Below are 22,636 nucleotides of genomic sequence, written 5' to 3' on the forward strand. Positions count from 1 at the left end.
CAGATCAGTTTCTTACAGCGTGGCTCAGCCGGCAGACATGTTTTCGAAAATGCGATCAATTAATTCTAATATATTATGGTTTATTGCTTTTGTGGCACTCTTTGAGATAAATGCAATCAAGCCGGTTTTGAGCTATGAGGAAGGCGAGGACTTTATTAAATCCTATCCCAATATTGCTCGATATGATCACTATAGAGTTTATCACGTGGAGTTGTCTACGGAACAGCACGTTGCCCTATTCCAAGAATTAGAGGAAAAAAGTGACAGCTGCACATTTTATGGCCATGCAAGGCATCCGCAACAAAAATTAACCATCATGGTGGCCGCCCATAAAATAGCCGACTTTGCTGATTTGCTGCAAACTTATAAAGTTAATCATCATGTGCTGGTAAGAAAAAATATTAATATTAAACATCGATGTACAGATTCATATAACAAATTTTAACTAGTATACTCATATATGTATTTCTTTTATTATTATGCATGTATGTATACGAAACAGAGCTACAATTTTCAAGAAATTGTTGATCGGAATCTTAAAGAAGTGCTCCCCAAGGATATCAATCCGAGAAATATGGACTGGCTGCACTACTTTCATCTCGAAACTATTTATTCGTGGATGGAGTTATTAGCTGAGGAAAATCCCAAAGATCTAACTATTATAAACATGGGAGAAAGTGCCCAAGGTTTGCCGATCAAAGGATTAAGTCTTAAAAAAAATAAAAACAATGGAACAGCGACAATATTTGTTGAAAGTGGCATACATGCTCGTGAGTGGATAGCACCGGCAACAGCAAATTATATCATCAATGAACTTCTCTTGTCGAACGATACAAAGATCCAGAAGTACGCGAACGAATATAATTGGATTATCTTCCCCGTAGTTAATCCAGATGGATACAAATATACCTTCGAAGGTGATCGTATGTGGCGTAAGAATCGTGAAATTTTCGGAATTTGTCGCGGAGTGGATTTAAACAGAAATTATCCATTTCACTGGAACACTACAGGCACCAGCGGCGACCCGTGCCGATATGATTATTCAGGTCCTGCTGCTGCCAGTGAAACGGAAACTAAGAGACTTATCAAATTTGTTCAGGAAAACTTACTTAGCGAAAATATAAAAACATACATCGCTTTACACTCCTATTCACAAATGATTATGTTTCCGTACGGGCATACAGCAGATCGCGTGGAAAACTATGATGATCTCACAGCGATTGGGAAAAAAGCCAGTGAAAAGATTAAACAAGTATCCGGTCGTATATACAAAAGTGGCAGTATATATGAAACCATATATCCATCCAGTGGCGGCTCAAAAGATTGGGCCCATGGCGTGTTGAAGATCCCCATCACATTTTCATTTGAACTGCGAGGTCCGCCCGATAGTAAGGATTTATTTATTTTACAAGCCGCAGAAATAAAACCAACTGCCGAAGAGGCATTTGCAGCAATTATTACGATTGTGGAAGAGTCGGAGTCAAGAGGATATTATTCTCTAAATTAAAGGATAATTCAATATTCATTGATTTATTAAAATACATAATTTTTCATAATTTAACAATTAGATTCTGATATTTACACTGTAAGAGCACTTACAAATTTAAATGCAATAAATAAATATAATCAATCTACTTCGTTCCATTGCGTACCAGATATATGCATATCGGTACTTATTCTAAAGAAGGTTCCAGCTCAATGTCTTGATTTTAGATTGCTCTTTGCTTTGATGTGGGAACATAAGTATTCATCTGTACTCAAAGTTGGGTTCTAGGTTTAATAATAAAATACTCTCTTTGTAGTAGATAAATATAAATGCTCATACATACACACATGCTTAGATACTTACAATACTTTTTCGTAAATAAGTACTATATTGAAAGAAATACCAATAAGTTACTACAATTGGTACTGGTAAATTAATAAGAGCTTAATCGAATGGTTCTTTTGAAATAATACTAAATACATATATAAAATGATACAGGCCTTTTCTTTTTACTCGCAATTACAGATAAATTTGGTGTAATGACATTGTTAAATTTTATTCTAATCTATTCTTCGTTGGGTAGTGCTGTAGAATTGCGCGCAGCATTCATCTGTATGCGATTTTCCCATTCCACTATGAGACGATGCGAAGACGGCGCCTCCTCTGGTGGCAAATCACACAGCTGTGCCAATGACATAGCCGGACGCATTGCGCCGCTGCCAATCTTTTTAACATCGATATCTGGACTAGGAGTTGCTCTAAAAAAAAAATGAATGTATAACTTTATGCAGAGAGGGAAAATAGCCATTAAATATCAAGATTTTAATTGGTAGATCAGTATAAAATATTTATTTTAAGAATACTAGTTAAATTTGGATTTTTATTTTTTCGATCACTTTTAACCATTATCCATGCGCTTTTCTGAACCACTTAAATCTTTTATGAGCTAAACAATTAAGTCTGAAATTAACGGTTATAATATTATCGAAAAAATAAAAATCAAAAATAACGAGCAAAAATTCATTCAACAAGTAATTTTTAGCAAAAAAAAACCGACTTCAACTCCCATATAAAATATATATATATATATATATATATATATCTCATGATCGACTGATCGGATCTGAACCAGATTAGTATCGGACCACCTCTGAGACACTACCTTTCCGATGCAAAAAGAATTATCGAAATCGGTTGACGTAGTCCAAAGTTATGCGGTAACATACATACATACAAAATAAAAAAAAATATTCCGACGAACTGATAACCTCCTCCTTTTTTGGAAGTCGGTTAAAAATAACGATTCTTCTTCATCGAAAAAAAATAAAAATCATAAAATAATTGATGGGAAAAATAGAAATCCAATTTCAACGGCTCAAATATGATTTTCATTATAAAGATAATAACCATTATGGTCCCTGACTTTAAGTTTTAATTTAATTTATAGAGAAGTCAATCTGGCTTTGATTTGATTAAAATATCGAAATGTCCTATCTGTTAACCCCTCTCTCATGTAAGGCTGTCTTGTCCATACAAATGTATCATTTTATCACGTTTACCGGTAGTTTGTGATTTTAAATGAATATCCCTATTGTTTTTTTGGATGTGTTCTCAGAACGAAAAAGATTTGTTTTTTTTTTGATTGTACTGGGGTACAAGAGCTTCAACTAATGGATTTAATAGATATAGATAATTATAACAGTGAATTTTTCATAGACGATGAGTACAATGTTTCAGATTTGATCACTAATGAAATATATGCTGCAGGAGAGCAATGGATCTTGGTTTGAATTGGGGAAATTTGTGCAAATTATTCAAAACAGGGTTCCATGCAAAGTTTTAACGCTGTTAAGGGGCAGATAAGTTTTAAAACCTACTTGAGAAAACGGGCCTTATAATTTTAATGAAAATCAAAACCAAAAATACCAAACACTTTCCCTTTTTATTTATACCTTAACAGGCAAGGATATCTTTTTTTCATCTGGAGCGAGCGCTGAAAGTTTAATTAACTTGACAACAGGAAATACTTATTTCCTAGGCTTCGGTTGACCCGAAAACAAATATTTTTAATTAATTAAAAACTATTCGCAGTTAACAGATCGCTGCTAATATCACTGACGGAAAAAATATCAAGATGGAAAAACTTTCCTTTCCCGTGGAAGAAGTTCTCTACATAATTGCAGCGTGAAGTAAAACGCTGCGACTAATCACTTTCGCGTGGTTTTTTAATTCATTACACAATATTTCCTGTCAAGTTGAGAGATAGGACATTTCGTTGTTTTAACCAATATAACTTTCCGATCGAAACTAAAAGCGCAGTTAGTCAACGACGTAGCGTAAACGTAGGTTGACGTACGTAGCAGCATTTCAAATTTACTGTTGATAGAGAGAGAGAGAAGCAACGGCAACGTCACCGCCATGCGGTGGTGAGTTTTCGTTAAAACGCGAATCCCATAAGGTAGATCGTGTCTACGTCAACCTACGTCTACGCTACGTCGTTGACTATTTGAGCTTTAAAAAATTGTGCCAGATTGACTGGGAAGTTGTAATACGTTGTACCTTGGAGAGATACTGTTATTCAACTGAGTGGAGTAGCTGATTTCACTAATGGACTTTGCCGAGCGAAGTTGTCTGGGACCGACGCAGTGCTCAACTTCAGAGTCCTCGTCATCTGTCTCCTCGTGGCTGTAAATGGAAAGTAAGTACAAAACATCATTTCTTTTCGTATTTTAATTAACTACACTGCTACACTTACTCGTTTCCAATAGCCTCAAGCAAATCGGATGTGGATTGTCGGAATCTGTTTCGCTTTTTCAGTTCATGCTCACGAGCCTGTAAGTCTTTGATTTCTTTCTGAATCTTAACTTCTGCTGGAACATAACCACGTCGTATAACTCTTCCTTCTGCATCCCGCTCTATGAGAGGAGGCGTCATTGTCACAGTCGGTATGGTTATGGATGGTGTGAGTATATCAAGCGCCATAGTTGAATGCAAGGGACTTGCCAAAGCCCCTGTTGCCGTGTTGATTGTTAGAGGAGACATAGTACTTGTATTAAGTAGTGCAGCGGCATTTTTTGTATTCAAGAAAATCTTATTGGATCCATTGTTATTATTGTTGTTCATCTGCAATCTTCCGCGTGTGGCTATAAAACGTTGCATTACACCCTTATTGGCGGGATTGAATGCAAACATGCGCTGCCTATTGACGACCGGAGGTGTAGCTGGAACCGAGTTCGCGATTATCATCTGACGTGGAGGTTCCGGGGTGATTGTATAACAATTTGGACCGATATAACGCTGCTCTTTTGACGGCTTTGTGGACTCGCTGAGACTTTGGTTGGCTGAGACACCATTTACGGGGCTAGGTGAGGCGGATATGCCTGAATCATCGTCAATACTTTCTTTACTGTTCACGCTATTTTCGCTATGCGGCAAAGAAGGAATATTCAAAGAACCTTCCAAGTTATTTAAGGATGAATGTGGAACAGGGCTGATTGAGATGCTATTGGTGCTGTCGTTGTCAATATGACTGTAACTGTTATTTACTGTGCCATTTTCGTGGTGTGTTTCGTATTCGTTTGCCGATATTGGAGAACTTCCTCCAGTTGTAAGCTGGCGATGCTCTTCTTCACGTCGAACAACTTCCTTAATTTCTTCTTGAATGCGGATCAAAGGATCGATTTTCTGGGGAAATATAAGAAAAAAACTTATATTTTTAAGAAGTGTTTCATAAAAAGTTAAAAACAAAATTGCAAAGAAAAAGCGTTCGGCAAGCAGCCTTAACATTTCATGGATCGCGAATAATTCGGCTTACTCGTAAGATCTGCTTCACAACTTTACAATTTGACCTAAAACCTTAGTAAATTGTTGTTGTGCACATTGGTACATATGTACATGGTACATATGGTATGTATGTATATGTAAACAGCGCTTTTCTCGTTAATTGAAGTTATGGATTGTTTACGGTTCGCTTTCCACTGCACGTTGTATTACGGGTAACGGGGTTCTTTTATAAAACTGCTAGCAAAATCATTAGCATAACAATGCACACTTTGAGATGTGACCCACAACTACATACACATGTTGAAAGTTAATGCGTTGTGAGATTCCATGGGTGATAAAGTTGGACTCGGTTATAATTATTTAGTCCAACAGCGTCTTTCATGGAATTGAAATATATGTACATGCATACATACTTACTAAGTATGTTCGTATGTTAGTATATAATTACATATATTTACTTAGCATGGTTGGTCAATCAATTTTCGCAAACATTTTTTTTTTTTGTAAAAATGGTTGTTTTATGTGTGTCGACTAGGGTGGTCCAAAAATGCATTCGGAAATGTAAAGTCGGAATTTTAACGCTCTCACCAATTAGAATTGTTCTATAGGAGAAAAATATACCTCTATGTTTTTTGTAAACAAAAAATATTTAGGCTCAAAGTTTTCCGTGATGAGAAAAAAAGCAAATATTTGGTAGAAATAATAGTGAATCTTTGAATATCAATATTTTTCAATCGGCAAATTCTGTTTCTCTTCAGAAGACTTAAAACAATAATACCTCATTGTTTATTTAACCATTTTTCAATATACATAAATTATTTGTTATAGGTTCCCCCAATGCTTTTTGGGAGTTTTTGGGGGACCAATAAAAAATAATTAGTACTAAAAAAATTGTTAAATAAACAATTGTGTATTAGTTTTTATATCAGTCTGAGGAGAAACAGAAAAATATTGATTTTCAAGGATTCTATACCATTTATACTAAAATTTGTTTTTGTCCCATATAAAATACATGGGAAAATATCTACGCTTTGAGCGACCTGTAAATATTTTTTGCTTTCAAAAAGGGTATATTTCTTCGATATAGAGCACTAAAAATGCGGCTTTACTTTGTTTGGACCACCCTAGTATAAATATGTACATACATATGTACACATGGTTATAGACACGTAACGATTCGTTATCTAATTTACCTTCATTTTGTTGACTCAAATTTAATGATAATTATTGGTTCTTCCCTAAAAGCTTTACCAAGTTAGTGAAAAACGGTCATGTACACGAATGTACATATGTATGTATGTATGCATGAATGTACGTAAATACACTTATGAATTTTCGGGCACAAATGCTGACTATGTATAAACATACATACATATTATGTACAAGACGGTTTTTTAGAAATGTGATTTTTCGGAATTCTGGTATCATAAAAATGTTGGTCCTAACGAATAAAGATTCATTAATAGCATTTAAATCAATGTCTCAAAATTAAAAAGGTTTCAACTATTAATACATAATATGTACGTAAATATATATAAGGTGCTATACATAGTATGCATATCTGAAGAGTTTCATAACAAAACGCAATAACTACACTTAAACATTTTCTTAGATAATTGTTAATGTGTAATCACTGCCAAATGTATGATATTTCTAAATAACTGCGCTTGTATTTTAATGGTTGTGAGCAACCGTAAAAGATGTGTCGATAAGAACGCCTTTGATTATATAACTAGCTTACAGTTCATACAGCTGATACATTTTTGGAAGTACACACATACATACATATGTATTGCGTTTTGGTCTGAACAAAAAGAATTTATGTATATACATATTTCGTTAGAAAATACATAGAATAAACTACAACTTTAACAAGTCTAAAATGTTTTACAAAAGCTAAGTTGTTCATTAAAACCAAAATAACCTCAATTTTTCGCTACGTGGATTAAACTTGCAAATATGTATAGCGTACAAATATCGGGCTCTATAAAAATTGGTTAATCAACAACATTTGAAAACGATTACATACGTTACATACGGTTTTAAATGTACATACAAATAAATTCCACCAAAAACCTGAAAGAACAAAAATTATATAAGTATGTACATATGTATGTATATGTACATATGTACATAAGTATATATAGTCATATTTATGTATGTTGCTATGAAATATGCACATACCTGTATATACATACGTATGTACATACGTGTATGCAAATTCGCATGCATCCATATACATATATACATAGGTATGCTCTTTTTTGAATTTTTGTATAACAGGATCAAATATCGTTCGCATATTTCGTGTTGTATGTACTACATACTCGTACATACATACGTATGTACATTTGTACGTGCATGATTCACCTATGGGAAAAATATAATGTACAACCAATAACCATGTCATTGGTAGTGTTGACCGAACTTCCGTCCACCTGTTTATGCTTAACGAGTCAAGTAAAGCAGGTACAAAATAATGCCATTCAACACCAAAAAGCGTTATTCAATACATACATACATACATATACGTATGTGTGCACAAAAATTGTTAACCAACGATCTTTTAACACTTTTCATAAAGCCCTATACACCGNGTCCACCTGTTTATGCTTAACGAGTCAAGTAAAGCAGGTACAAAATAATGACATTCAACACCAAAAAGCGTTATTCAATATACATATGTACATACATATACGTATGTATGTGTGCACAAAAATTGTAAACCAACTTTTCATAAAGCCCTATACACCTGATTGTGTGCATTGAATGCTTCTCCCGCAAAAAATGCAAATTGGAGTTGTCATTTAGTGCAACGATACACGAGTGTGTATGTACACATCGTCATCATCAAAGCAAATGGCACTATTAAACCATGCTTTAGAAATTTGCCTTTTTTAAATATTCCTTAAATGTGCCATGTAATACCCTTCCTTAACAAAATTTAAAGGCAAAATCTGAGAGAAACCAGGCTTTTTTGTAGAACCGCACTGCACTCACTTTCTATTTAAATTAAAGAAGGTTTCGAGCTTCTTCTGTAAAACATTAAATTTAGCAAATCGTGAATTTTTACTTGTACATAAGACTACAATATACAAAAGTCGTTTTTAATATTCTCCACATTTGACGAAGATTACGTCGCAAGGTCGTACATATGTATGTACATACGTATTTATCTAATGTCCACTGTGACATTATTCATTTGATTACAACACCAACTTCACTCTACGATCTGCATGCTGATAGGTGTTAAGACAGCAATTTATTTTAGTATTGCTTTAATTTTACTTTAAAACTGTCCCCGTTTGCTTGTCGGAAGTTCAGTGATTTTTTGTTAGTACATACATTCATACATATGTATGTATGAAGATGTACCTATTTGTTATCACAAATGAAATTCATAGTCTGCTGACATTTGTGTTGGCTCGCACGTAATACTGCGAAGACAAAACAAAAGAAACGTGACTTGTATACACATATATCACTAAGTTTCGAACATTTTTAAAAGCTATGCGGATATCATAAACAACATGAACATATGCGCCTATCACTATTTATGTACCCATATTTAGCAGATGTATGTTGTTGTTGAATAATCAAACCTCTAGAAAAAGTATTCGTATCAATTGGATAAGCAGTATTCTAATCTTTGATTGCAATAACATAGAGCTATTATTTATTACTTACATAATTACACATACATATGTACTACATACATATCTATGTACATGTGAGTACTCTCAATTTGTGTGTGTGCAAAATTACACGTTATTAGCAGAGTTGTTTTTCGACAAAAACGTGTTTTAGTCGAAAGTTTTGTATAAAGAACAAGATTCCATCGCGAAATTGTATTTAAACGGAAATTTGAAAAATACATACTAAAAAAGTAAAAATAACCACTCATGCTTATTGCCCGTAGTTGCGTATGTAACGTATACGCCCCGTTGTACCATACGCAGTCATCTAACGCGTTTACTCGCACGCCTCAACGTAAAAGACATATTATTTAAAAGTGATTAAATATTTGCATTTAAGATTTTTACACAGCGTCCCTTATGCATATATGTATATGGGGCGTCCATACAAAAAACGGACGGGGTTTTTAGGGTTGATGCATAAACATAAATAATAAATAAATATGAGATTTGAGCTTGATTAATACATTTTTAAAACATTTACAGCACAAAAACAATAACAAATCGATTTAAAAGTTTTCCAAATATCTCGAGAACGGAGCGAGGAAAAAATTTGAAAAAATCGGTCATATACACATCCAAATTCTCAATATTTAAAAATTTTTTTTCTTGAAAAATTTTTCACATACAAATTTTTTGATAAAAAAAGTAGTCTTTGAAAATATGCCAATCTCAAAGAAAAAATTTAAAAAATCACAATGGTAGCTCTGAGTATTGCGCAATATTTAAGTGTAGTATATGGGGTGCACTCTACAATAATTTGACTTATGCATTTTTTTTACACCGAAGTTGAGTAAAATGAGTACATAAAAAATTTACAAACTTTTGAATTTTATTTAGAATTTTTTTGAGTATGCAGTCTTGTAGCCCATTAAATTTTATTATAATAAAGTGCAAGTTTTAAGCAATTGCAAAACTGGCGTTTAATTTTCTTTGAAAATGGTTTTGCGCATTTTCTTCCAAACGAAAAAAGTGCAAAAAGCCGTCCGCGTAAAAAATATTAAAAATCAACGCAATTTTGCAGTTGTTTAAAACTTGCACTTTATTATACTACAATTAAATGGGCTACAAGACTCATCAACTATTCATAAACGTACATGAAGTTTGTCGCTCAAAACTCCATACAAATTCTAAGCGAACCCTGCAAACCAAAGTTCCCGAAATCTTAACGCAATCTTTAGGAGTATCTCATTTCTGGAACGATTTTTTTACGAATCTTCACAAAAAATTATATGAAGGGGTTGACACGAACTCGTAAAGAAATTTCTGTACGAAAAATAAAGAAAATTCTGCAACAAATTCTTCACATAGCAGCATTATTTTCATTGCTTTACCGATTTTTTTCCGAAAAGAATCGAAGTGTGTACAGTTCATTTAATTTTAGAAAAATCGGCAAAAAATCGGATGAGATCTTTACGAATTCTTTCAAATTTCTCTACAATTCAGAATACTCTGAATAAAAGGTTTGCAGTGAAGATACATACATATATATGTACGTAATAATAATAATAATAGATTGGCGCTTACCGGTTTGTGGCGTGCGCCTTGATGTTGTCACACAAAGCGGAGGGACCTACAGTTTTACGCCGACTCCGAACGGCGGTTGTATTTTTATGAGAANTACCCTGCAAAAAGTGGGACTAGGTTAAATACTAGTACGGGACCACGATACCTTGTAACCAACACTAGTAACCAAAATGGTCCAAATATATGGAGAAAATATGGTAACATTAACATTGCGATGTCATTGGACCTGACCACCAACGCTGCATAACATGGGACAAGTCCTGGTCCACCACTGCATAATATGGGACCACCTAGGCACCTACTCCTTTTGGACTATGGCACACTCAGCAACCGAATCGTATTGCCGATCGGCCGCGAAGATGTGGTGTTCAACACATTTATCAGTTTTTTACGTTTGAAGTGGTCCAGGTTAGCATAACAAGTTACTGGTATGCAACCTGGTCCTTTTGCACATACTTTAAAACCACGGCCCAATAGACCACCTGGTCCTCAAATTTTTGCAGGGTAGTGCAACAGCGTTTGCTGAATATAAGAAAATCGAGTCTGTATCAGTGTTCTTTTGCACGTACTGATGTATGTACACATATACAAGCATATGTATTTGCACAGCTTTGTTAAATGACGGTGAGCAATACCGCTAGCCCGTCAGAATTGGAAAGGGCCTCTCCGAGCCGTTGGATACCAAACGAGGTTTCGGACAGGGCGACTGACTCCGTGGATTTCCGACTGTCGTGGGATCTCTATAATCTGATGTTGGATAAATAATAAAAGCCGCTCAGGTAAAATTTACTACAGGGGCGTACAATTGCTGGCGTATGACATAATCGGTATCAAAAATGCGAAGCCTGTTCTGCCTTTTCCAAGTTGGACAAGGGAGCAAAGCGAATGGGTTTGGTGGTAAACGAGGACAAGAAGAAGTATCTCCTGTCAACAAACAAACAGTCCGCGTTTTCACGCCTTGGCACCCACGAAATTTCGAAAAAGTATAGAACTTCGTTTATTTGGGAACCCACATTAATACCAATAATAATGACAACCTCGAAATAAAACGCAGAATCACCTTTGTCAACAAGTTCTACTTTGGACTAAATAGGCAATTGAGAGTGTAAGTGCCGAAGGTATTAAAAAATCAACGGTAATTTTTAGCCACTTGAAACTTGCACATTATTGCACTAAAATTGAATAGGCTATAAAACTAGAAAAAAAAAATCTAACACTTCCGAGAAAAAGTTTGTAATTTGAATGAAAATTTGTTTAATTTTTTTTTTTTTTGGTTTTCCACAAAGTTTTAAACTCGGGTTCATATGGGTTTTGTTAGATAATGAACTGTATTTTAATTGAAAATTCTTAAAAATTGATAAACAAACATAAGTGGACAACAATATGACTTTGAAATGGCCGATACATATTTATATGTATGTAAGCACGTACACATACTACAATGTATACATACATACATACATACATACATCATATGTGCATACATACCGTGTTGCATAACTTTTAATTTTAGTCCAAAACGCTCACAACTGGCTAATGACTGTTAAAAATTTACCAACGAAATTGCCAAATTTCAATATTTCGTTTTTATCGAAATCAGGCAAACATTGCTGTTTCGTGCTACTCTGGAAATACAATTTACGATTGAAGTGAAAAAATGAATCACTCCAAACAATTAGCTAAGATTGCTTCATTTTTAATTATCGGTTTTACATATATTGTGACAAAATTTTCTAGTTGTACATTTCCTACCAATACCACAAATGATGTCAATATCTTATCAACTCTGTGCAATTTTTCAGTTTAGCTTGCTCTATTTTCTAACATTTTTACTTACGCAAATACAACGCTCAGACTACATAAATACAAAAATACAAAAATACATACATATGTACATATGTACATATACACATACATATATACATATGCTCCATGCCAACGTTTCAATTATTGAACGAATTTGTTATCGAAAGAAGCAAAGCCATAAAAAATGAAACGAAAATTGATAAGTTTCTTATTGTGCGATAAGGTGGGAATGTACTCTTATTTATAAACAGGGACGGAATAATAATTACCTTTGTGTTTATCAGTTCGGGGCTTAGTTTGAAACGCACTCTATAACAATGAAGGCCAACTCGCAAACATACATACATACATACCGCAAATTTAGTTCAATAATGTCATAACTCAATAACACCAAACTCGAGAAAAACGACTTTAAAGTTTTGAGTTTACTTACATTTATTTATTATTGTTCTGGTGGTAATTTCTGCGTACTTAACTCAATATTTGTAATTTTTGGATTATGGCACCATTGAAGTAACTGAGCAATATGTACATATGCATGTGTAAATTTGTACTTTGTATGTATATAAATATGTATGTATGCGACAAAAACTAAATATTTTTAAAACACACGGAAAAATCAATATATTCACAAAACTAGGAGCCAAATATAGTATAGAATCTCTGACGTCAGGATTTTTTTAAGGACTTTGAAATTTCTAGGATATGTTTGAATAAAGGAATTATTTAAAAGGTTTGGTGCATTCTAGAGTAACAATATGGCTATCAGTTAAAAGGAAAAATTCTGTAAAATTAAAAAAAAAAATATTTTTTTTTTGCACCAGGACGAATAAATGTTGAAAATTTCCTTTTAAAATTTTATTCTTGAATATCCTTGGAAATTTCCAATATTTATTTTTGAAAAAAATATATGTCAAGGACTAATATGTAAACTACCACATCCTCGAATTTCGCCTTCCAACTTCTCGGCTGGGTATTGGACCAAACCAATTTTTTTTATGAGGTTGAGTCATAGGTAAAAAAGTAATTTCTCCGTTTTTCGAAGTTAGCCTCCGAAACCGTGATATGGGCCTTCGAAGTTCGAAATAGGATCTTTGGTAAAAAATTATTTTTTATTATTATATGTAAATAAATAAAAAACTAAAAATACAGTCGTAGACCGCCTTTTGCTCTTATTTAAATGGTTTTTAACTTTGTTTTTTTTGCAAACCTTATATTTCAAACAATTTTGAACTGATTTTTAAAAAGTTGGTATCGTTGTAAACGTGATTCTTCTCTTCTGATATGCATATTTGTATAATTTTTATGTAAAAATTTGAGAAAAAACATTAAAAGGAAAAATATCTTTTTTCATAAAACAAATATTTTAAACAAAAAAATTACTAATCGCCGATTTTTAAAAAGTTGATATCGTTGTTAACGCAATCAAAGATTCTTTCTTCTGGTATGCGTATTTGTATACTTCGTTTATAAAAATTTGGGGAAAAAACACTTACAATTAAAAAATACCTTTTTTTATAAAAAGAAATTTAACAAAAAAATTACTAACCGATTTTAAAAATTTGGTATCATTGTAAAGGCGATTAAATACCCCTTCTTTTGGTATGCATATTTGAATACTTCGTATATAAACATTTGAGAAACAACACTTAAAAGCAAAAAATACCTTTTTTATTAAAAAAAAATATTTAAAAAAAAAATTACAAACCGATTTTTAAAAAATTGGTATCGTTGTAAAGGATTCCCGGGAAACTTATACTTTCTCAATCCCAAAAATTTCCATTAATCTGCCTTTGTAATCATATTTTTAAGTATGTAAATATGTACATATGTCCGTCCTACATACTTATACAGTTCTGAAGTTGTTAACACTCCAAAAGGAACCTTCCGAATGTTCTTCTAATGAAATAATATTTTTTTGCTCAATTGGGTGTCGTCAACAGTCGTTGCTTCAGCTAATCTGCTCTTTTGCCAAAGTGCCAGGACACTGGCTCAACTTGGTGAATACCTCTATTGTATGTACATACATATGTACATATCTGTGCCGTTCAATTAAAGTAGCCTAAGTCTGGAAAATCGCTTTTCCTTTAAATTAACATTTCATTGGCTTTTAAAAAGTTGGTACAGCTACGAATCGAAGACCACTAACGTGCCTTCCACGATTAGTACTCTGGTTCCAGAGAAGCTAGAAACTCGAAAGTTTTGTGGTAAAAAAATGCAATTTACGTATTGTCTGGAATATACCGTTTGAAAAGGTTAAAAGCCGCATTGTATTTTACATTCACACAACTTTCATAAGTTGATTGTTACTGCATCTGCAGGCTGCTGCTGCTGCTTTTGGCATTACCGTTTCTGCTTGATTTTAGTATGAGTGAAACTAAGCATTTTAGTTTGGCTTTAATTAGATGTGAAAATATTTTCGTAACAGCTGTGTAATAATAATGAGTACCATTCAAACAAATACTCACGAAAAAGTATTTAGGTTTGCTTTCGTTTTCATTTCATCCATTTTTGCATCTACGAGTATTATACAATACTAAATACTTGCCTTGCGAGTGAGTGCAACTGTGTCTTTTCATGCTTTTCTATTTAATAGAGTGACAATGTTTGGGGGGCTGTCGAATTCAATAATGCATTTAATGATGGCTTTCACAATACTACTGGCCATACTTTTATTCGAACAAGTCTTTTTTATTAAGTACTACGCTTATCAAGAGAAAGATTGCGTAAATGGTTAAAGAAATGTATATTGACCATCAGTTGCTGAGAAAACGCAGATGGCACCCGCGCTTTTTTCTGGTGAATCCACCAAGAATGGTTCTGTCAGATCGATGGTAAGCAAAACTCAAACTATTCTAAAGAAAGCGAAAATTTATTTTGGGTTCGCAGCCGCATTACTAAAAATGTATGCAAACGTACATACTTAAATGTACATACATATGTATATAATATATAAACATTGTATGCATGAATGGGAGTTTAGGCAAAACAGAACCGGTCTCCGATCGTTCATTACTCTCCTCATTGACTGCAAAAACAAGTTACATGTGCCGAAAGTACACACTGCGAATGTACATACATATGTATAGGTACGCAATACATACATAAGAAAATGTTAGCTTGGTGGGTAAGGTAAAAAATGGAATCTTAATCAGCCGGAAAAATGCCAAGAACTCTTCTTATGGACATTATAGTCGTTAAAATAGCTAAAAGTAAAAGAAAAAAATACTCGTTCTCAAAAGCACTTTCATTTCGAATCAGAAAACTGCTGCGTCATGTGTTGTCACAACCATGACGACGTGCTAAGTGTTCCGTTTGAACTTACATACATGCATACATACATGTATGTATGTACATCGAGAATTGTTCTCTTGGTTTATATGAGTCGGATCTTTCCTCTGTGCTATGCCTCCATTTTCTCAATTTATAGGTCAGTTATCCTAGGTTTTTGACGTTGCAATCCATCATCTTAAAATGCTCCTAATTTAATGTAAGCATACTTTTTTTTTATGCGTTGTAGATTTAAAGGTCGAATTTCATGTTAAACACTGTCGAAATTTTGGTTCAAAAAGTGAATGGAACCAACTCGCTTGCTCTACTTAATAATTACATTAGTATATTGTGTGTGTGTGTATGTACACGTAAATACATAGGTAAATACATACGTACATATATATAGTTGTCCACAAAATAGTAGGATAGGATTTCCACGCATACACTGGCGGCGGAAATATTAGAAACGCCCTGTTTCGACCAGTGTTGGCTATATTTTTCCTTGCTTATTTAATGTTTAATATTTTTTTTTTATAAAAGTCTAGCACATTACATAACAAGCTGCATTTTAAAAAGATTTAAGGTAGATATGTAGTTTTATAGTCTATTAAATTATTTTATAAAAAAGTGGATGTTTGAAGTTGCTAAAAGTCGCGTTGATTAAAGTTGCATATTAAAAACACATATCTTCGCCATATTTGAGAAGTTTCTTCTTCTTTTTTGGCGCTGTACCGCCTAAGCGATTTTGGCCGAGTTCACAAAGACGCCAGTCGTTTCTTTCTGTGCCAACGACGCCAATTGGAAACGCCAAGTGAAGCCAAATCCTTCTCCACCTGGTCTTTCCGTCTCAGTGGGGGCCTTCCTCTTCCTCTGCTACCACCAGCGGGTTCCGAGTTGAATACTTTCAGAGCTGGAGCGTAAAGGCCCGTAAATCTTCCGCAAAGTCTTTCTCTCAAACACTCCAAGAGCCGCCTCATTGGATGTTGTCATTGTCCATGCTTCTGCGCCATATACCAGCGACGGGCATGATGAGTGACTTATAGAGCGTGGTTTTCGCGTCGAGAGAGGACTTTACTCCTGAATTGCCTACTCAGTCCAAAGAGCACTTGTTGGCAAGAGTGACTCTGCGTTGGATTTCAATGCTGACATTATTATCGGTATTAATGCTGGTTCCCAAGTAAACGAATATTCTCTACTTTCTCGAAATTGTAACTGTCAACAGTGACGTGGGTGCCAAGGCGCGAATGTTCTGACTGTTTGTTTGATGACAGGAGATACTTCGTGCTTGTCCTCGTTTACCACCAGACCCATTCGCTTTGCTTCCCTATCCAACTTGGAAAACGCACAACTAGACTTCGCGTTTTTGATATCCGATTATGTCATACGCCAGCAATTGTACGCCCCTGTAGTAAATTGTTCCTAGGCGGTTCAGTTCTGTGGCTATTATTATCTTCTCCAATATCAGATTGAAGAAATCACACGAAAGGGATTCCCCTTTTCTGAAACCCCGTTTGGTGGCGCACGCCTCGGAGAGGTCTTTCCCAATTCTTACGGAGATGGTGGTATTGCTCAACGTTATTTCTACATAGCCGTATCAGTTTGGCGGTGAGGCCAAATTCAGACATAGCGGCGAATAGGCAACTCCTTTTAGTGCTGTCGAAAGCGGCTTTAAAGTCGACAAATAGGTGGTGAGTGTCGATCCTTTTCTCGCCGTGTCTTTTCCAAGATTTGGCGTATTGTGAATATCTGGTCTATGGGGATTTTCCAGGCCTAAATCCACATTGATAAGGCCCAATCAGTTCATTGACGGTGGGTTTCAGTCTTTCACACAATACGCTCGATAAGACCTTGTAACCTATGCTTAGAAGGCTGATCCCGCGGTAGTTGGCGCGGATGGCGGGGTCGCCTTTCTTGTGGATTGGGCAGAGCATAAGATTTGATGCATGCACCTTATCAACTCCTCGCCACCGTACTTGAATAGCTCTGCGGGCAGGCTGTCAGCTCCAGCAGCTTTGTTGTTTTTCAGCCGCGTTATTGCTATTCGTACCGTCATAGTGGCGGGACATCGACTCCGTCATCATTGACTGGGTGCTCGAGTTCTTCTTCTCCCAACTTTCCGTGCTGGCTATCATTCAGTAGGGTGGAAAAGTGTTCCCTCCATAATTTAAGTGTGTTGCGGAACATCGGTAACTAGGTCGCCATTGTTTTTACGCACCCTGGCTGCTTCCTACCGCCTATCTGTTAGGCATTTTGAATGGCTTTCTATTGCGCACGTCTGTCCACTTCAGTCCCTATTGAGTTTTTGTATGAACATCTATACTTCGCATTAATGCACATTGAGTCCGATGTACTTATGAGAAGCGTGGCACCGTCAACAAAAAAAAACATTGCCAAAAATCAACGGTATCTTGTAGGCACTTGATATTTACACTTTATTTTAATGGGCTATGAAACTACATACTAAAAGTTTGCAGTTTTGGTGAACATTTTTTGAATTTTTATATAATTTTTCACAAAGTTTGAAATTTGGATTTGTGTGGGTTTTCTTAGATAATGAGCTAAACTTAAAAATATATATATTTTAACAGTAAAAAAACTAAAGAAAAATAGTTAAAACTGGTCAAAATATCGCGTTACTATTATTTTGTGGACGACTGTATTTAATGAATGCAAATGCGCCAATAAAATTCGTTGAGTTCAAAGGTGCTTGAACTTAAATCATCTCAAAAGTTTCGGAACGGTGCGTTTGTTCCTTACATCAACGAAAGCACACATTATACACATGCACACATACATAGATACGTATGTATATAACATTGTACATTGAATCATTTCATTAACATTTATTTTTTTCTTTTTGTTGGAAGAAAAGTGGTAATTTAACTTTTCCGTCTTTTCTCTTTTTTGCAGGCTGATTTACCAGTTTCTGCTTTGGTGGAACCTGTGTAGTTGGCTTTGCGATCCAGCAGCATCAATATGAATACGAACCACATTCACTGTATGTATGTACATACATATATGTATATGTACAGTGACTGAAACAAGTGTTCGCGTGTTGATTTTTTTTTTTTATATATTCACAATGTTTTTAAAGTAATTTTTTTTTCCTATAAATATATATTGTCCAAGCTTTAGCCATATAAATCAAAGGTTCAAAATTTGGAAATTAACAAAATAACGAACGTTTTAATCTGAATCTTTACATCATTTCTGCAGTATGCGGTTTTATCGCCCATACAATTTTAATGAAGTGCAAGTCTTAACTGGCTGAAAAATCCCGTTGATTTTTGAGATTTTTTTTTTTTTGGTGACTGCTTTGGCGTTTTTTTTTTATATATAACAAGTGCAATTTACAAAAACTGGCGTTGTTTTTTGAAATTTTGTTGGGGACGGTCTCTGGCATTTTATTTCATAAGAAATAAAGTGGAAAAAGTGCAGAAAACCGTCCGTAAAAAAAATTGTTAAAAATCAACGCAATTTTTAGCCGCTTGAGACTTGCTATGTATGGGCTATAAAATTGCATACCAAAGAATGTTGTAAAGATTCAAATTAAAAAGGTCGAAATTTGGATGAAACTTTTTTATAGATATGGTTTGGACAAGGTTTTTATTGAAAAATAACAAAAAAAAAATTAACTTGAAAAACGTCGTGAATATTTAAAAAAAAGCCCACACGCGAACACTTGTTTGAACCACTGTATGTTCATATGTACAATTGCCACAAGTCTTGCCATTGTTTACTTACACCGCTATTCAGTGGCACGATCTTGTACTCTGGCTTGGTTTTGATCGTGGCGGTTGCCATTGACAATACATTTGTGCGAATGTTGGGATGCTTCAAAGTTTTTGTTAGATACTTCATTGTTTTGCCAACGCCATTGGGGTGCATAGTGAAATTTTTTACTTAGTTTCTATACTTAACATCCAACTCTTGCCGTACTTTTTTGACTTGAGAAAAAATATTTAAGTTTTCACAAAGCATCAGCGTTCCGAAAGATCGCTTAGAGCAGTGAAATAAAAATACCGCGCGAAGAAAGCAAGAACAGTAGTTTATGTACTATATATATATGTATGTATGTATGCATATTCTGTGGCTTTTACGAATTTTTGTACTGATGTATTAAATATTTACACGTCAGCAATATTTGCATGTACTATAAAGATGTAAATAACTAAATTCATACATATGTATATGTATATGTATGTAAATACAAGATCCATACCTACGTACGCAAGTACATAACTATGTACATATATGGCATATATGTACATAAATATGTATGACTTTCCGAAAGTAATATGCACTGGGTTTTAAGGTAATTATCTGAAAATTCATGAATACATATATATGTATACGTACAGAATGTGCATATGTACATATGTATTTTGTTCTAAATGTAACTTGAAACCACCTTTTCATGACTTTAAATACAACTTTTATTACTCTGATGGAGAAAATTTAGTCAGGCATGCCTACTTGTACATATGTATGTATGTTTGTATAGACCCATGTATACTGCGAAAGTAATCCTACTACATACATACATATGTATGTACATAGCTAGTAGCTACTATGTAAGTGTGAACAAGTGTTTTCTCCATGCGAAAGCATATAAGAATATTTGTTTGGTATTCATACATATGTACATACTAGCCATGTGCATATGTATGTATGTAAGTATACAATGTATGCATTATTCGCATGATCGTGGTTATGAAGGTACACGGATGGTGAACTAATAAATACACCATCTGTCATGGACTAAAGTAGAGAAAACTTTGGCTTCAGCGCAAATAGCTCGAAGGCACTCACCGTAACGCAGCCTGTATGTATATGCGAGCGGGATCATTTTATGGGACGTAACGACGGCGGAGGTCATTGCTCATTTGGTTAGAGTTCTACTGTTAACTACGGTTCAGTTAAAAAGTTGATAAATTTTTAAAGACGATATACATACACATGTTTGTATATATGTACCAATGCTTTTGTATGTACATATCATTTCGTTTTAAATTAGGGTCTAAGGCGCTTTATTTTAAACAAAGGTGTGCTCTAGTTTACATACTCTAGTTACATACATACACACAAATGTATGGATTTTCACTTGTTGTCGTTGATCAATTGGCACATTAATAAATTTGTATATGCTTATGGTTGTTCAAATGTATGCGATAAATACATAGTAACCTTTTGACAAAATAACGGCGGCGTTTGACTTATTTCTTTCTTTTGTTTTCAGTTATATCTTTGCCACATCACGGTAAATCTTTGATTTGAGACGATGCTTACCTCACTTTTAATTTGACCCATTATTTCGCTGTGTATTAATACTAAAATAATTTGTTCTATTTAAAAAAGTACATTTATAATTATGTCAACATTTATACGTATAAGAATTTTGTTTTGCCAGATTTCGATAATGCCTCGGTCTTTTTTGGCAATTATTCAAAATACAGTATTTTAAACGACGACGACAAGCTGAAAACAACGCGAACACCGGATCGCAACGAAAGCTGGCAATAAACTAAAAGCAGAGTGCTTGTTAAAGTCAACATCAGTGAGCAAAGTATCCGATTCTTCCATCTCCAACTTCACGCTCCACAACACCAAGTGTAATTTGTAAAAAAACAACGCTCTCTAAATTGAATGCTCCTACAATCAACTCTGAAAGCTATAGGAGAAATTCACCACAGTTTAGTGAAGGCTGCCCACTTGAGCAATTTCGTCAAAATTAAATGCTTCATTTTAAATACTCTCATTAACCTTAAAATTCCGTTGGCTTAGCTCTAATAAATATTTAAATATTTTAATGTGCAATTAAGATAAATATGTATACTGGAGATGTACATTGGGCTCAATTGCTACCTTCAAGTTTTACTTCCGAGAGGATTCTAGTGTTATAAAAATTTCTGTCTCCCAGCCACGAGCTAAAAACAGCCAGGGTCGCGATTTCATCATAAATCTTTCTGTAAATTTTTTAAATGGAAGTTCCTTATTACTTACTCAAAATTCCAACCTACAGAAAGCATAATGGTGGTTTTGTCAAAGTCCGCAGACATGTACATTCTTCTTTATTCATGAATATACATACAGTGAGCTAAATAAAACTGGGACGCAATATTTGAGCATGTATGGATTAAATGGTGTTTGTTAAGCAATCAGCTATACTTTCACAAAAAATAATATACATTAAATAAACTTAAGAAAAATAGCCAAAAAACGTGCTCAAATGTCGCGTCTCAGTTTTTATTTGGTTCACTGTATATTAGGGCGGAGTAATTTTGTTTCGAAAAAGGTGTATGGCATATTCGAATTCTACGTTCGATTCTAAACCAAAATGATGAACAAACTATGTATATACCAAATCAGTGTATTATACATTTTTCTGAACGAAATTAAACTTTCATTTACAAAATTATGTGTTTTTTTTTTTCATACAATATACTGCTTAGAATTAATCGTAGAGTTTGAATTCGCTATACACTTCATTCGAAAATTTTGGTGCGAACAAATACTCCGCCCTACTGTATACGCTTACAGCCGGTTGCACCAGCAATTTAAATGGAAAATGCTTTCTTATTTTCTGTCAATTTGCATGCAATATTTAAAAAATTAAAATCATTTTTCACTTAAATTGTTTTTGTGAAACTGGCTGTTAGACTTATAGAATCTTTATAAAAATTCTGATTAAAAAGCTTGAAGTTTTGTTGAATTTTTGTGCGAAGTTTGAAATGTGAATTTCTATAAGGTTTGTGATACAATGAGCTAGACTTTTATAAAAAAAAACAAACACTAAACAAGAAAAAAATGGACAAAAAGACGCAAACCTATTTGTTTGATCACGAGTGAATGTATGTACATATGCATGTATGTATGTTTAGCTTGTCAAGTATCCCCGCCCGGCGCTTACCATCACCCGATTCCTTAAACCATTTGCAGTTACTCACAAAATGGAGTATACGGTGATTTTTTTTTAATATTCGCAATGTTTTTCAAGCTAATTTTTTTTTGTCGGAAATTTTTACAGTTACTCACAAAATGGAGTATTCGGTGATTTTTTTTAATA

At 34.2% G+C, this 22,636-nt stretch overlaps 2 protein-coding genes across 2 annotated transcripts; one reads left to right on the forward strand and one right to left on the reverse strand.

The window, feature by feature from the left end:
* LOC108366791 (zinc carboxypeptidase-like) lies at positions 1 to 1,634 on the forward strand. The gene is made up of 2 exons (XM_017621266.1): positions 1 to 388; positions 503 to 1,634. Exons 1-2 carry the CDS (start codon positions 38 to 40, stop codon positions 1,505 to 1,507), a joined length of 1,356 nt encoding a protein of 451 aa, XP_017476755.1. The 5' UTR covers positions 1 to 37; the 3' UTR covers positions 1,508 to 1,634.
* Positions 1,635 to 1,971: 337 nt separating this feature from the next.
* Positions 1,972 to 20,900, reverse strand: mdu (mitotic spindle positioning protein meduse). The gene is made up of 4 exons (XM_017621267.1): positions 20,860 to 20,900; positions 4,242 to 5,170; positions 4,046 to 4,171; positions 1,972 to 2,244 (listed from the first exon to the last, which is right to left on the reverse strand). Exons 1-4 carry the CDS (start codon positions 20,878 to 20,880, stop codon positions 2,052 to 2,054), a joined length of 1,269 nt encoding a protein of 422 aa, XP_017476756.1. The 5' UTR covers positions 20,881 to 20,900; the 3' UTR covers positions 1,972 to 2,051.
* Positions 20,901 to 22,636: the final 1,736 nt, after the last annotated feature.

Source organism: Rhagoletis zephyria, unplaced genomic scaffold, assembly GCF_001687245.7.
Source record: "Rhagoletis zephyria isolate East Lansing unplaced genomic scaffold, Rhagoletis_zephyria_1.1 Rzeph_scaffold_02401, whole genome shotgun sequence".
Classification (NCBI taxonomy): Eukaryota; Metazoa; Arthropoda; class Insecta; order Diptera; family Tephritidae; genus Rhagoletis; species Rhagoletis zephyria.

Excerpts from the sequence above, each read along its gene's own strand:
- LOC108366791 (XM_017621266.1), top strand. The coding sequence starts at position 38 with ATGTTTTCGAAAATGCGATCAATTAATTCTAATATATTATGGTTTATT. Across the intron at positions 389-502 it reads AAGTTAATCATCATGTGCTG|AGCTACAATTTTCAAGAAAT; the intron begins GTAAGAAAAAAT and ends TATACGAAACAG.
- mdu (XM_017621267.1), bottom strand. The coding sequence starts at position 20,880 with ATGGGTCAAATTAAAAGTGAG. Across the intron at positions 5,171-20,859 it reads TGGGTCAAATTAAAAGTGAG|AAAATCGATCCTTTGATCCG; the intron begins GTAAGCATCGTC and ends ATATTTCCCCAG. Across the intron at positions 2,245-4,045 it reads AATAACAGTATCTCTCCAAG|AGCAACTCCTAGTCCAGATA; the intron begins GTACAACGTATT and ends TTTTTTTTTTAG.